This window comes from Catharus ustulatus, chromosome 3, assembly GCF_009819885.2.
Source record: "Catharus ustulatus isolate bCatUst1 chromosome 3, bCatUst1.pri.v2, whole genome shotgun sequence".
Lineage (NCBI taxonomy): Eukaryota > Metazoa > Chordata > Aves > Passeriformes > Turdidae > Catharus > Catharus ustulatus.
In genome coordinates, this window is record NC_046223.1 from 94,035,432 (window position 1) to 94,051,646 (window position 16,215).

General features: G+C 51.9%; 1 protein-coding gene across 1 annotated transcript in view; it reads right to left on the reverse strand.

The window, feature by feature from the left end:
* LRRC1 (leucine rich repeat containing 1) overlaps positions 1-16,215 on the reverse strand; it is a 79,220-nt gene that overhangs the window by 14,537 nt on the left and 48,468 nt on the right. The window contains exons 5-10 of the mRNA XM_033055888.1: positions 10,301-10,357; positions 8,642-8,705; positions 7,829-7,903; positions 5,939-6,083; positions 3,259-3,377; positions 2,187-2,270 (exon numbers count right to left, since the gene is read on the reverse strand). Of these exons, the coding sequence (XP_032911779.1) occupies positions 2,187-2,270; positions 3,259-3,377; positions 5,939-6,083; positions 7,829-7,903; positions 8,642-8,705; positions 10,301-10,357 (544 nt within the window). The remainder of the gene's footprint in view (positions 1-2,186; positions 2,271-3,258; positions 3,378-5,938; positions 6,084-7,828; positions 7,904-8,641; positions 8,706-10,300; positions 10,358-16,215) is intronic.

Below are 16,215 nucleotides of genomic sequence, written 5' to 3' on the forward strand. Positions count from 1 at the left end.
AGATTCTCATTCTTCACTTCACCCTTGGATATCCCCCAAAACCTTCACTGACTTAACAACACATTCCACCTCTGAAAAATGTTGCTGGTTCCAAGTCTTCAGTATCTTGCTCAGTATTAATCCCTTTATTGTTCTGCACTGAGCTCCTGACCCCACTATACCCCCCAACAGACACACTCCATATTCACCCTGCTTTGCCTGCTTCTGCAGCTGAGCCTTCTCCTCTTACCTGCTCCTGTCCCTGCTTTTTCCAAGCCACACTACTGCTCTTATGCACTACCTCCAATACCATCTATTCCACTAACTGAGAAAAGTGCTTACACACTACACAAGCTATTAATAGCCAACCTGGAAATAAACTGTACCAGTAAAACCTTCCATGCAAAACTCAGAACAATTCTGTTCAAAGGTGGAGTGGACATAAAAATGTACAAGTCTCAAGTACAGGTATTTTAGCCAAGAAAGTATTCTGCTGAATGAGCACAAGATCAGAAAGATGTAAAGCTATTAGAGACCATCCAAAAGAGGGCAACAAAGATGGTGAAAGGTCTGGAAGGGAAGCTGTGTGAGGAGCAGCTGAGGTCACTTGGTCTGTTCATCCTGGAGGAGACTGAGGGGAGACCTCACTGCAGTTACAGCTTCTTGTGAGGGGAAGAGGAGGGGCAGGCTCTGATCTCTGCTCTGTGCTGACAGTGACAGGACCTGAAGGAATGGCATGAAGTTGTGTCAGGGGAAGTTTAGGTTGGATATTAGAAAAAGGTTCTTCATTTAGAGGGTGTTTGGGCACTGGAACAGCTCCCCAGGGAAGTGGTCACAGCACCAGCCTAAGAGAGTTCAGGAAGTGTTTGGACAGTGCTACCAGGGGCGTGGGGTGACTCTTGGGGTGTCCTATGCAGGGCCAGGAGGTGGACTCCTGATGGGCTCCTTCCAACTCAGTATATCTTATGGTGAAAACTGCTATCAAATACCAACCCAAATAGTTTTCCCAGGGTCTTGCCTCTTGCTAAGTCACATCATGCAACTTGTCTGGGTAAGCCCTGTCATAATTCTCAGTTCAGAACCAGGAGCACCACAGCACAGAAGAAACTGTTCTGCTAGAAAAGCTGCAGTACCCATATGTCTGCCCTCTCACCTTCCCTTGATTAGGTGACTGGCCTGCGGTAGCGCAGACCCAGGACACTGGAATTGTTGCTGCCAGTGCCACAGCAGCATTCTCTGCCCCTGCATGATCCCTCTTTTTCAGACAATCAGCTCTACCTCATCTCCTTGCCACTTCACTTCCTTCTCATACCTCCTTCCTGAGCTGTCCAAGCTCCATAAGGAAGTGAGCCAGAGCTGATACTCCTCTCAATTTCCATCCATCAGCTGTCACCTGAGTACATAACCCTCCTGCTCCTTAGGTGACTGAAAGTGGAGGACAAAAGCTCAGAGCCACATGTTAGATAGGAAAATCAAGAGGCAGAGTTACTGGGATAAAAATTACAGAGAAAAAGTAGTACAAACAGAACCAACTCATAGCCCCATGCTCCAATCACAGGATGCTGCTTTCCCAATTTGTTTCCACAATTTATTGCTGAACTAAACTTGTAAAGCCTTCATTATATTTAGTTTCACAACACAAACTCTAGCCTCATTTCATTCCACATACTATTTCAATTGACATGAAGTCCTAGTGCTCATAGCTGCAAAATTTGAGGTATCTTGGTCACATCAGGTCCTTATATTTAAGGGAAAAATTAGTCCAGAGATCTCCAAAACCAAAAAGACTGTCAAGACAGTCACTGAGCCACTTTTCAGAGTATGAAACTTTCCCTTTGATATTGGTTACAAGAGTAAGGCGAAGAAGAGTGTGGCAGAAGAGACATATTGGTGCTGCATTCACCCTACCAGAGCTCTGAGTCTTCAAATAGTGTGGGACCTGGCAACCACACTGGGAATTACTAGTTAAAAGTTAATTAGACACAAGTTAGCTAAAAGCTAATTAGATCCAAGCCTGTTCTGTTCAAATACAAAGACATTTTGCACTTCCAAGCCACCAAATCACTACAGTTAGATCTAGCGGATAAGTTTCTGGTTGTGATCAGTTTGGAAAGAATACCCACTGGACCGAAGCTGCCTGCTGTTTCTTGTAGACATTTGAAATCAAGAGCTTTCTGTTTCTACAATCTCATCTGCACAAAACTTACCTCTTTGGGCAAAGATGTTAATTTGTTTCTATCAGCATTCAAATTGTTCAGCTTCTTTAGTTTTCCAATGGTCTTCGGCAACGACTGTGAAAACGAAAATAGTATACAAACAGAATTCATAAATACACAGAGTTGGGAAAAACCACTTAACTCACTTTAAAATAAATTAACAGTCTGATCTGCTTTCAAAAGTGAAGTGTAGTTAATCCTCATTACTGTAAAGGCTTTCCAAAGAAGATCCAAAGGTTTATACTGCAGAACAAGCGTCTAGGAATGTCAGTTTCTAACACAAAATCACTCACTAATTATCTCTGCACTGTGACAATGGACACACAACAGTTGTGGACAGAATGCATGTACGGAGGATGTATTAGCTAACTTTACACTCCAAAATTCTTGGTTAGCTATCTCCTAACTCAGGTGCTGTAAACTGACTGTTGGAGAGGCACCCTCTTAACAGTCTTAAGCTTCTAACTCAACCGAGTACCAACTGAGCTTCAGAAATGCTCAAACCTAGTTTATTTACAGACAGCTACTCTCCAAGTGTCAGTGTCACATGAAGTTTCAAAATAATGGAAGGAAACACCTAACAGAAGGAATTCTGAGATTTTATTTTAATTGACCACATATCATATTTAATAACTGGCTAGAGTAGACCAGCAGAGCAAGGAGCAGTACAAGCTCTGCAGTGCTCAGGGTTTCTATTCAGCTTGAGCATGTCTGATCCAGATAATGCAGAGCAAAAATTGGCAATAATGCAATACAGTACAAACCCCAATATCAAAAACACAACAAAGTAAGTGATACCTGCACTCCACATGCTCCAGTTCTCCCACTGGTCATGAAAGACTCAAGAGCGTACATGTAATTGCTTAAGCATTTGAAGGGTGGATTGCTGCTACACACAACTTGATCTCCAGCATTCATTTAACAGGTCAGAAATAAGATGCATTTCAAGAAAATGCACTGCTTAGCAGTAGCAAGGGTGAGTAACCTAATGAGCTAAGTGATTCAGCACTTAACTGCAGGTCTTATTACCACCTGCCATTTGAGCAGCCATGACCATGCATACCTGCAGTTGGTTTTCTGTGAGAACTAGTTCAGTAAGGCTTTCACAGTCTCCAATGGAATCAGTTAGTTGAATCAGTTTGTTCTGATCAACCTTCAAAATGGAGAGCCTCCGTAGTTTTCCTGCACAGGAAAAACAACATGGATTTTTAGTCTGGTATCCTCCAAAACCTTTAATTACATAAATTTTTACTGCTGCAAAACTTCCAGAGATCTTCTAAAACAAATATTTTTTTAGGTAAAATAAAAGAACCAAAGCACTGTTTCACTTAGTGCTTGCACTGTTTTTGCAAGTTTTAATATCACTGAATTCATACTCAATATAAATATTCACATCCAACATTTAAGCATAATAAATTGTACTAAAGTTACAATCTGAACAATATCCCATGCAAATATCAAGGATGCGTCTACCCAAATGACTATAAAAAAGTGAAAATTATCTGTTTGTTCCTCAATTATACAATGTTTATTAATACAGGAATGTTCAGAAGATCACCTACACCTGATCAGCCACAGTGAGAACATCTTGAACTGAAGTGACAGTCCAAACCCGAACAGGATCAAGATCTCTTTGTCTTAATTAGTCAGACATGAAAGCCAAGTTTATTCTTCAGATGAAAATCAAACTTCTTTGAAGGTCATTTTCTTGTGTAAGAACAAAATACTATTTCAGGGCAGAAAATTCACTTTGTTCTATTCCTTTGAATCAGAATGGTCATTGGTGCGAAAGCTGCCTCGGGCAGAGCCCATAATAGAGAATTCAGGAGACAACACTAGCTGCTGATACCTCCCTGCCATCCCTGTGTGGTCCAAAACAGCTGTAATAGTCTGGAGTATCAAATTCACTGACGATGCTAAATCATGAAGGGATGTCTGACACACTAAAAGACAGCAATCTCAACAGAAACCTGAGGTTTAGCACAGAGAAGTGCAGAGCTCTGCACTCAGACAGAATAAACCTGCACACCAGCACAGGCTGGGAAGTGAAATATAAAGCTACACAAGGACATGGATACTATGGTGAGCACTAGGTTGAATACTAAATAGCAGTGAGCTCTCATCAGAAACAAACACCAACTAGACTACATTCGAATTATAGCCAACAGATGAATGGAAGTTGCTATATTCTATCAACCTGCAATTAGTGAAAAAAATCATTCTCAGCTTCATGGGATTCTCAGCTCTGTCTTCCTCCTCAACTCCCCTGGTTCCAGTGATGGGGGTCCAGTAGGAAGCTATCAAAATGGCCAGAGCACAGAGGCTGAAGGAGCTGGCTTTGCTGACTCCCACCAAGACACAGCCTGGGACGCATCTAGGAATTGCTCAGAATCACTTGCAGGGCAGTTACAGACATGACAGAGCCAAACTCTTCTCTGCAGGGGCAGGTAGGCAGCAATGGTTGAAAATCACAGTGGGAGATGCCATCTGGACATCAGAAGCAGCTTCCTCAGTGGGAGGTGGTGCAGCACTGGCACAGGCTGCCTGGGGGTGCTGGAGCTCCATCAGAGCTCTGGAGACTGGGTGAGACACAGCCACAGCTGACCTGAGCCTCTGCTGCTGTGAGAGCCCCGCTTCAAGAGCTCTACAGATCCACTAATCCCACCAAGGATTCAGTGATCAGCTGGGCAACGCCCAGGAGCATCCACAGGAACCAGCAAGGTTCATTTCTGCCAACAAGTTCCAGCCAGCCAGGCACACGGGCTGCTGACTTTCAGAAGCTACAGCTCCATTTCTGATGTACAACTGTACTGGCCAGCACAGGTCATCACAGAAGGCTGCCACAACTCCCTATCAAACACATATTAGGCAGCTGTAGGACCCACAGCTGTCACCCCACTCTCCCAAGTCTAGACAAATTTTTCTTAGTCTTATACAGAATATATAGGAAGGGGGAAGGTCTGACCATTATTTTCCAAACGTTAGATATAGTTACACCACATTCACGAGTCCTCCTTCTCCTACACCTTTATTTTGGGGGGTTAAAAAAAAAAAAAAGTCCTCTCAAGGAGAAGGCACACTTCTACAAAGTGGAACTTTGAAGGACAACAGCTGGTGAGCAGAGAAAAAATGCTTGTTTGTCTACCTGTCACAACTACTGCATGGGTAAAAAACATGCACCTTAAAAAAGGCACTGGTAATGCTTCAGGAAACTTTCTTCAGTCTTCAGTTACCAACCCAAATCTAAGGGGTCAGACACAGAAAGGCTGTAGTTTGAATCCTCAAAACAAGAATCAATGGGCTGCAAGGCAGTCTTCCACTAGGGTCAGCAGAGGATTAACCACATTGTCCAATTACAGATAAATACACATCACCATTCAAAATTCTGTATTTTTTGTAATGATACTTTCAGACAGTCTTATCAAGCGTCCCACAGCATGTTGCAAGCTAAAATTTTACAATGTTAATGAATTCTGATGTTGAAATGAATACACTGGAATTGAAGGGACATATTAACTTTTATGTTGTTTGGGAGGTATCAAGTGAAGACTGAAAGAGGATTATGAGGGAATCATTATGCAGACAATTAAAATGCAGCATTAATAAAGCTATGCATTTGCTACTAAGCAAAAGGAATAAAAATCAACACAAGACAAGCTCATCTCCTGCAGAAAAAGATTTTAAAAACCCAAATGTCTTCCAGTTACAGTGGTTCTGTATGATAGCATTCACTTTGTACTCACCAATGCCATCAGGTAAGACCTGAAGTAAATTCTGAGAAACAAGCAAGTCTGTTAAAGAAGTCAGACCACTAATTTCTTCAGGAAGGCATTCCAATTTATTTTCAGAAACATCCAGACAAAGCAGGTTTTTCAGGTTTCCTACTTCCTGAGATACAAGGAAAAAAATTTAAGTCATGCCCAAACACGTAAGAAAGCACTTTGAAAAATGTACCATCACAATGAAATTCCACAAAGAAAAACAATTATTTGTATGACCTCTTAATTGGTCATTCTTTGTATGACCTCTAAATGCAGAAAAAAAGTACATAATTATTGCACTTTACATATATAAACTAACCAAGTGATTCAGTCACAGTTTCTTATTTTAAATATTAAACTGGCTTCAGCAGTCAGGCAAGCTATGCTGAGCACACCCAGGCAAGCACCAGCCAAACTTGCAGTTTTCCTTAAGTAAAGATTGCAGAGTTGTTTTTTTCAGAATGGCAGATTATCAACCACTACATAATTAAAGTCTACCCCTCCCAATCAACCCTAGGCAAATTAGGATTAGTCTCTCCTGGCTGCTACAGCAACATGCCATGACATCTAGGGATTTCATATCTTCACATCTCCCAACTACAACAAATGTAGAAATAGGAATTGGGGGTGTTGCTCTAGCAAGCATATTTGAGCTGCCAAGTTATGCTGCCATCATCTACTATTATTAATGACTACTAAAGTCTTTATCATGGCAATCCAACCACTAGACAGAGATATACCTTTGCCTCTGTTAGCTCTCAGAGCATCCCCCCATTTCCCATGCACACAGACATGCCTATAACACACCTGGGGACAGATTCCATTTTAGTCATCCAAATCACCTTTCAGAGAACAGAACGGCTGAGGAAGAAGTGCCTTTTACTTTTACACATATGAAATTTTCATACAGCAATGGCCTTGATCCTAACTTACAAGATCAGTTCTTTTACTTTTGACATGTCTGCCTTTCAAGACTATCTTTAATTAAACACAAGCCCTTTATCCTACAAGTCAATCCTTTGGACATTGGACAAAACAGATAGTAATGGCCAGTTTGAATAAAAATGGCTGCTGAAGTCACACTTGACCTTTTACGAATGATCATCTCTACTTATTAGCCAAGCCAACAAAAACACAGCCAATTAAACTCACTACACTGTAACTGATTTACAAAACACACAGTTGACAATGAGATACAGCAAGTAACAGCAAACTGCAGGAGGAACATAAGAAAACAGGTTTTGACTTGGCTATAAGGGACAAAGAGGGAAGAAGAATCATCCTACATATTACACAGCTCTTAAGAAAGGGAATTTACAGTGCTATAAGCTTTAAATGCTAAGTTCCCTCATCCCATTACTGATGTCAGATGGGGATTTGCCTGCATAAATCAAAATTTCTATTTATGGCAGCAGTTCCATATTGTACTTCTTCCAAACACCATGCTTAAATGGATGAAAATGACTACCAAAAAATGGAAAAAAAAAAAAAAGATTCACACTCAAAACTTTTAAAACTGCAATTCAGATAGACACACAAGGTGAGTGGTAACTCAGACAACTAATGGCTCCCTGATCTTAGGGCAAGAACTATAAACAGATGATGTGTCATCCTACAAACTGAACAATGTGCCTATTAGGAAACAATTCCTTTGTCAAAATGCTTAAAAGAAAATTTCTGACAACATACAGTATCATGGCCAATCCCTTGCAGAGGAATTTATTAAGAGAAAACCCATACACACCCAAAACCAAACCCAGGCAAAGTAGACTGAAGAAAATATTCCATTTAAAAGCATTTCCCTGTAGGAATGAATGAAAAGGTTTCTTCCAAAAACATCTTCAAAACACTATCAGTAGAGCTCATTTTTACCTGAGGTATTTCAGCTAATTGGTTTCCATCCAACCAAAGGTCTTTAAGATTGAAAAGTGCACCAATTGTTTCTGGCTACAACATAAAAAGCAGTAAAGTTAAGTAGCATAGGAGCTTCAAGTAAAAAAATTGGCCACCCCCACAATTATAGTCTAAGTAAACCAATTCTTACTGCAAGCACTATTTTAGAGGTACCTTGGTTAGAAGTAGCAAGGGCAACTGTAAGCATTTGGGAACTCCACCATACAAATTGCTACAGTTTAATAAGCTACCTTTCTTTCCTGGCATGCACTAACAAATTGACTGCACACACTTGATCTACTGAAAATCCATCCAACATTTACCTGAATCACCTTAAGGGAGATGACAGACGTATTTTTGGTAGACCTCTCAACCTTCAACAGTTTTGCCTCTGCCTTTTCCCAAAGATTCCTACTCTCACCATGGAAATTGAACTTTTATCTGTGCTTATTAGCCCATCCAGCTCCTGACACAAGTCCACATGGTCATTGTAACTGCAAGCACAGACAAGATTTTGTGTCCTTCTGCTCCTTTTTATTTCCACAAAAACAGCTGTGCTGCACTCTCATTTTCTAGAGATTGGCTGCAGTTTTTGAGTGAAGTGATACTGCACTGAACAAGACTGAGCAGATATAAAAGCACCAGCTCACTGTCAAAATTTGTCTGTACCTATAAAAAGACTCTTCCTCCAAGCATTTTTCTTTCTTCTATTTTGGACTTTCTACAAACTATTTAATCTAAATAATGCATAAAACAAGGCCAATGTGCAGTTTCAGTGGTATGTTCTCTTACCAAATGATAAAGTTCATTGTTTCCTAAATCAAGTTCTTCTAGTCGCTGCAGCTGGGCAAGTGATCTGTGAGATGAGATAAATCAAAACAAAACCACATTAGACTAAAGCAACAGAAACCCCATGTATTTGAATAAGCTCATTTTACTGAAACTTGAATTTCAAATTATAATGTACTGTAGGCAGACAGTTATTTTACCAGGCACAGACTGTTTGCAGTAATATCTTACTGAAAAAATAACTTGGTTTGTCAGTGCAACTGTATGCCCTTGAAACTTAAAACTCAGTATAGATAATCAAATAATTACTTCTTTTTTTCTTTTTTAATAAAAATAAAAGTCCCCTGAGGTAGCAAATGCCACATACTTTAGTACAGTTAGTTAGATTTATTTTTAGGGGCAATTCACAGTTATGCAAACTAGATAAAAATTCCCCATAGTGATAACTACGTGACTCAAGACTCAATATCCACCATTTATTTTCTCAACACAATTCATCAATTTCTGAAACACTTCACTTTTGGAGACTGCTAACAGAGGGAAGCACAAAATTATGTAAGAAAAGTTCGAACCAACTGACAAGAGAAGGCCACCCTTAAAATCAGGCTGTCATAGAGCTCTTGCTTACTTTCCTCAAAGCTGCAGTAGCACAAAAACCAGAGAGAACTAGAATTGTCAGCTATATTACTGACAGTCAGAATTTTCCAGGAGCAATAAAACCGTCAACATTTTTGACAGCTTCATACTGACACTGCATGGCCAAACTTTACTAGCAATTCCTACCTTCTGACCACTGACATTAAAGTGTCTCGTGGTTCACTGCTATCAACAGTCACAACCAAGGCACTGGGTAGACTGACAGGAAAAAATTACCCCAAAGCAACTGGGGAAGAGAATCTGATTTAAAACAGGTTAAATCTTTTACAGTACCTATTATATTATCTTCAACAAGAAGAGCAGGAGTCACCAAAACTCTTGCAAGAAGCAACCAGATAGCGAAGGATGGAAACTCCTTCACTAGAGAAAGAAAAGGCTCCTTCTAGGCAGACAAAAAGGATCCCCAAAGTATAAGATACCAATCTTGTCTAAAAAAAGACCACCAATTCCTCTGCCACAATACACAGTACAGACACCTAGATAACTTTTTTCTCCAAAAATCAAAGTGAGTGAAGTCAGACTTCAGACACCAGCAGGCCTAGTTTGCTACCAAGGGTTTCATCTCCAGGTTTTAGAAGCTTTTGGCTACTCAGCCCTGAATACAAACACTTATTCAAATGCTATAAAGGTCTAGAGTGAAAAATCTCAGAGATCTTAGTGCCCTACTTTCACAGTTACAAAATTTCATCATGAGAACAAATCACCACTCCCACTGCAGAAGGGCTTGTCCAATGCATGCAGGACATGTTTGGTGCCGCTGTATTTCATACAAATACTTCTTCATAGAACAAAGCCAATCCATGCAGACTGCAGGCTCCTGCTACTAATCAAGTACAACTAGAAGTAATGGATCTAAGCAGATGTTGCTAAAAGAAGGTTGTATCTCGTGTTATCAGTTGGCTTTGAGAATTTTTTCTAGCTGTCACTCAGTTTCATATGTTAGCAGAATTTAAGAATAAGAACATTTTATGTTAATATAATGAAACATGTGCAAATGTGACTTACTCAGGTAAATATGTCAGCAAATTTTCTCTCAGTTCCAGTGAAGCCAGGTTATAAAGACTAAGAAAAAAACAAACAAACAAACAGATTTTAATACCATCTTACCTTTTATATTCCACATTTTAAGAAGAAAAGTGTGTGTTTACACAGTTTAAAACAAGTTGCTATAAACTGATTTTTTTGTTGTTTTAGTTACACCAGATCATCCCGTGAAAGACAGAATAGAAAGACTAAGTTTTTGCTTGCTTCTCTGTGATACTTCAACAGATTGAAGCTACAAAGTAAACAGACAAAACACAAATTTCCATTTGTTAAAAGGTTTGTAGTTGCAAGTTACTAAACAGAGTATATTATATTTTACCTACTTGCCTTCAGAATCTGGCATGGGCTACCAAAGTTGCAGAGCACCAGGTAAACCCATCACTGTGCTAATGACAGCGTGCTCATTACTCTAAGTGACATTATGCTGCTAAGCGGCTCACTTACTCCATATCCCAGGCTTTTACTAGCATCACCATAGCAACATTCAGATTTCTCAGGGGTTTATTTATGACTAAATGGAACACAAGGAGTCAGACATTATCCCAACACTATAATCTGCTCTAATCCTCCACCATCCCAGGGAAAAATGAAAATCAGATATGGTGACTTCAAATAAGTTTTCGACAACAGAATTATGTTCTGTCCTGGTGTGCAGGGAAGGGGGACAGTGTGCTAGGCCTTGAATAAAATCTAGATAAAAAACAAGAATTTCACTGAATTTGAAATAGATGTTAATTATAAATTGTGCACTTTAGGGGAAAAAAACCAAACAAGTCCATGCATTCAGACTACAGTAATTTCACGACCATAAGGCGCACCGGACTATAAGGCACACCCCCAGGAGTCGGCAAAATTCGCAACTTTGTAGATCAGATAAGGCGCACCGGACTATAGGGCGCACTTTTTTTTTTTGCAGCAAGGCTCCGCCCCCAGCTCCCCCTGCGTGTTTGCTGGACGAGGCCCCGCCTCCATTCGGCTGCCACGGCACCGTGGCCCCGCCTCCACCCGGCAAGCCCGACCCCGCCTCCAGCCAGGAGCCCCGGCCTCGCAGCCCCGCAGGCCCCCAGCAGCCCCAGTCGCGCGGGCACCAGGAAGCCCCGGCCTTGCCTCCACCCAGCAGCCCCTGTCCCGTGGCCCCGCGGGCACCTGGAAGCCCCGGTGCTGCCGGCACCCAGCAGCCCCGGTCCCGCGGCCCCACGGGCACCCAGCAGCCTCGGCCCCGTGGCCCTGCAGGCATCTGGAAGCCCCGGTTCTGCAGGCACCCAGCAGCCCCTGTCCCGCGGCCCCGCAGGCACCCAGCAGCCCCGATCCCGTGGCCCCGCGGGCACCCAGCAGTCCCGGTCCCGCAGGCACCCGGAAGCCCCGGTCCCGTGGCCCCGCAGGCACCTGGAAGCCCCTGTCCCGCAGCCGCGTGGGCACCCAGCAGCCCCATTCGGGCAGGCACCCAGCAGCCCCGGCCCCGCAGGCACCCAGCAGCCCCGGTGCTGCGGAACCTGGAAGCCCCGGCCCCGCAGGCACCCAGCAGCCCCAGTCGGGCAGGCACCCAGCAAACCCGGTCCCGCAGCCGCGCAGGCACCCAGCAGCCCCGACCCCGCCTCCAGCCAGGAGCCCCGGCCTCGCAGCCCCGCCGGCACCCAGCAGCCCTGACCCCGCCTCCAGCCAGGAGCCCCGGCCTCGCAGCCCCGCAGGCACCCAGCAGCCCCGGTGCTGCCGGAACCTGGAAGCCGCGGCCCCGCGGGCACGCAGCAGCCCCAGTCGGGCAGGCACCCAGCAGCCCCGGCCCCGCAGGCACCCAGCAGCCCCGGTCCCGCGGCCCCGCAGGCACCTGGTAGCCCCTGTCCCACGGGCACCCAGCAGCTCCGGCCCCGCGGCCCCGCAGGCACCTGGAAGCCCCGCTCCCACGGGCACCCAGCAGCCCCGGTCCCATGGCCCCGCGGGCACCCAGCAGCCGCGACCCCGCCTCCAGCCAGGAGCCCCGGCCTCACAGCCCCGCGGGCAGCCAGCAGCCCCGGTCCCATGGCCCCGCAGGCACCTGGAAGCCCCTGTCCCACAGCCCCGCGGGCACCCAGCAGCCCCGGTCCCGCAGGCACCTGGAAGCCCCGGTGTGCGGCCCCGCGGGCACCCAGCAGCCCCAGTCCCATGGCCCCGCGGGCACCCAGCAGCCCCGGTGCTGCCGGAACCTGGAAGCCCCGGCCCCGCGGGCACCCAGCAGCCCCAGTCGGGCAGGCACCCAGCAGCCCTGGTCCCGCGGCCCCGCAGGCACCTGGAAGCCCCGCTCCCACGGGCACCCAGCAGCTCCGGTCCCGCGGCCCCGCAGGCACCTGGAAGCCCCGCTCCCATGGGCACCCAGCAGCCCCGGTCCCGCGGCCCCGCGGCCCCGCAGGCACCTGGTAGCCCCTGTCCCACGGGCACCCAGCAGCTCCGGTCCCATGGCCCCGCGGGCACCCAGCAGCCGCGACCCCGCCTCCAGCCAGGAGCCCCGGCCTCACAGCCCCGCGGGCAGCCAGCAGCCCCGGTCCCATGGCCCCGCAGGCACCTGGAAGCCCCTGTCCCACAGCCCCGCGGGCACCCAGCAGCCCCGGTCCCGCAGGCACCTGGAAGCCCCGGTGTGCGGCCCCGCGGGCACCCAGCAGCCCCGGTCCCATGGCCCCGCGGGCACCCAGCAGCCCCGGTCCTCCAGGCACCTGGAAGCCGGGGCCCCGTGGGCACCCAGTAGCCCCGGTCCCGCAGGCTCCCAGCAACCCCCGTCGGGCAGGCACCCAGCAGCCCCGGTCCCATGGCCCCGCGGGCACCCAGCAGCCCCGACCCCGCCTCCAGCCAGGAGCCCCGGCCTCGCAGCCCCGCAGGCACCCAGCAGCCCCGGTGCTGCCGGAACCTGGAAGCCGCGGCCCCGCGGGCACCCAGCAGCCCCAGTCGGGCAGGCACCCAGCAGCCTCGGTGCTGCCGGAACCTGGAAGCCCCGGCCCCGCGGGCACCCAGCAGCCCCAGTCGGGCAGGCACCCAGCAACCCCGGTCCTGCGGCCCCGCAGGCACCTGGAAGCCCCGCTCCCACGGGCACCCAGCAGCTCCGGTCCCGCGGCCCCGCAGGCATCTGGAAGCCCCGCTCCCATGGGCACCCAGCAGCCCCGGTCCCGCGGCCCCGCAGGCACCTGGTAGCCCCTGTCCCACGGGCACCCAGCAGCTCTGGTCCCATGGCCCCGCGGGCACCCAGCAGCCGCGACCCCGCCTCCAGCCAGGAGCCCCGGCCTCACAGCCCCGCGGGCAGCCAGCAGCCCCGGTCCCATGGCCCCGCAGGCACCTGGAAGCCCCTGTCCCACAGCCCCGCGGGCACCCAGCAGCCCCGGTCCCATGGCCCCGCGGGCACCCAGCAGCCCCGGTCCCGCAGGCTCCCAGCAACCCCAGTCGGGCAGGCACCCAGCAGCCCCGGTCCCATGGCCCCGCGGGCACCCAGCAGCCCCGACCCAGCCTCCAGCCAGGAGCCCCGGCCTCGCAGCCCCGCGGGCACCCAGCAGCCCCGACCCCGCCTCCAGCCAGGAGCCCCGGCCTCGCAGCCCCGCAGGCACCCAGCAGCCCCGGTGCTGCCGGAACCTGGAAGCCGCGGCCCCGCGGGCACCCAGCAGCCCCAGTCGGGCAGGCACCCAGCAGCCCCGGTGCTGCCGGAACCTGGAAGCCCCGGCCCCGCGGGCACCCAGCAGCCCCAGTCGGGCAGGCACCCAGCAACCCCGGTCCTGCGGCCCCGCAGGCACCTGGAAGCCCCGCTCCCACGGGCACCCAGCAACCCCGGTCCCGCGGCCCCGCAGGCACCTGGAAGCCCCGCTCCCATGGGCACCCAGCAGCCCCGGTCCCGCGGCCCCGCAGGCACCTGGTAGCCCCTGTCCCACGGGCACCCAGTAGCTCCGGTCCCATGGCCCCGCGGGCACCCAGCAGCCGCGACCCCGCCTCCAGCCAGGAGCCCCGGCCTCACAGCCCCGCGGGCAGCCAGCAGCCCCGGTCCCATGGCCCCGCAGGCACCTGGAAGCCCCTGTCCCACAGCCCCGCGGGCAGCCAGCAGCCCCGGTCCCGCAGGCACCTGGAAGCCCCGGTGTGCGGCCCCGCGGGCACCCAGCAGCCCCGGTCCCATGGCCCCGCGGGCACCCAGCAGCCCCGGTGCTGCCGGAACCTGGAAGCCTCGGCCCCGCGGGCACCCAGCAGCCCCAGTCGGGCAGGCACCCAGCAGCCCAGGCCCCGCAGGCACCCAGCAGCCCCGGTGCTGCCGGAACCTGGAAGCCCCGGCCCCGCGGGCACCCAGCAGCCCCAGTCGGGCAGGCACCCAGCAACCCCGGTCCCGCGGCCCCGCAGGCACCTGGAAGCCCCGCTCCCACGGGCACCCAGCAGCTCCGGTCCCGCGGCCCCGCAGGCACCTGGAAGCCCCGCTCCCATGGGCACCCAGCAGCCCCGGTCCCGCGGCCCCGCGGCCCCGCAGGCACCTGGTAGCCCCTGTCCCACGGGCACCCAGCAGCTCCGGTCCCATGGCCCCGCGGGCACCCAGCAGCCGCGACCCCGCCTCCAGCCAGGAGCCCCGGCCTCACAGCCCCGCGGGCAGCCAGCAGCCCCGGTCCCATGGCCCTGCAGGCACCTGGAAGCCCCTGTCCCACAGCCCCGCGGGCACCCAGCAGCCCCGGTCCCGCAGGCACCTGGAAGCCCCGGTTTGCGGCCCCGCGGGCACCCAGCAGCCCCGGTCCCATGGCCCCGCGGGCACCCAGCAGCCCCGGTCCTCCAGGCACCTGGAAGCCGGGGCCCCGTGGGCACCCAGTAGCCCCGGTCCCGCAGGCTCCCAGCAACCCCAGTCGGGCAGGCACCCAGCAGCCCCGGTCCCATGGCCCCGCGGGCACCCAGCAGCCCCGACCCCGCCTCCAGCCAGGAGCCCCGGCCTCGCAGCCCCGCAGGCACCCAGCAGCCCCGGTGCTGCCGGAACCTGGAAGCCGCGGCCCCGCGGGCACCCAGCAGCCCCAGTCGGGCAGGCACCCAGCAGCCCCGGTGCTGCCGGAACCTGGAAGCCCCGGCCCCGCGGGCACCCAGCAGCCCCAGTCGGGCAGGCACCCAGCAACCCCGGTCCTGCGGCCCCGCAGGCACCTGGAAGCCCCGCTCCCACGGGCACCCAGCAGCTCCGGTCCCGCGGCCCCGCAGGCATCTGGAAGCCCCGCTCCCATGGGCACCCAGCAGCCCCGGTCCCGCGGCCCCGCAGGCACCTGGTAGCCCCTGTCCCACGGGCACCCAGCAGCTCTGGTCCCATGGCCCCGCGGGCACCCAGCAGCCGCGACCCCGCCTCCAGCCAGGAGCCCCGGCCTCACAGCCCCGCGGGCAGCCAGCAGCCCCGGTCCCATGGCCCCGCAGGCACCTGGAAGCCCCTGTCCCACAGCCCCGCGGGCACCCAGCAGCCCCGGTCCCATGGCCCCGCGGGCACCCAGCAGCCCCGGTCCCGCAGGCTCCCAGCAACCCCAGTCGGGCAGGCACCCAGCAGCCCCGGTCCCATGGCCCCGCGGGCACCCAGCAGCCCCGACCCAGCCTCCAGCCAGGAGCCCCGGCCTCGCAGCCCCGCGGGCACCCAGCAGCCCTGACCCCGCCTCCAGCCAGGAGCCCCGGCCTCGCAGCCCCGCAGGCACCCAGCAGCCCCGGTGCTGCCGGAACCTGGAAGCCGCGGCCCCGCGGGCACCCAGCAGCCCCAGTCGGGCAGGCACCTGGAAGCCCCGGTGTGCGGCCCCGCGGGCACCCAGCAGCCCCGGTCCCATGGCCCCGCGGGCACCCAGCAGCCCCGGTCCTCCAGGCACCTGGAAGCCGGGGCCCCGTGGGCACCCAGTAGCCCCGGTCCCGCAGGCTCCCAGCAACCCCAGTCGGGC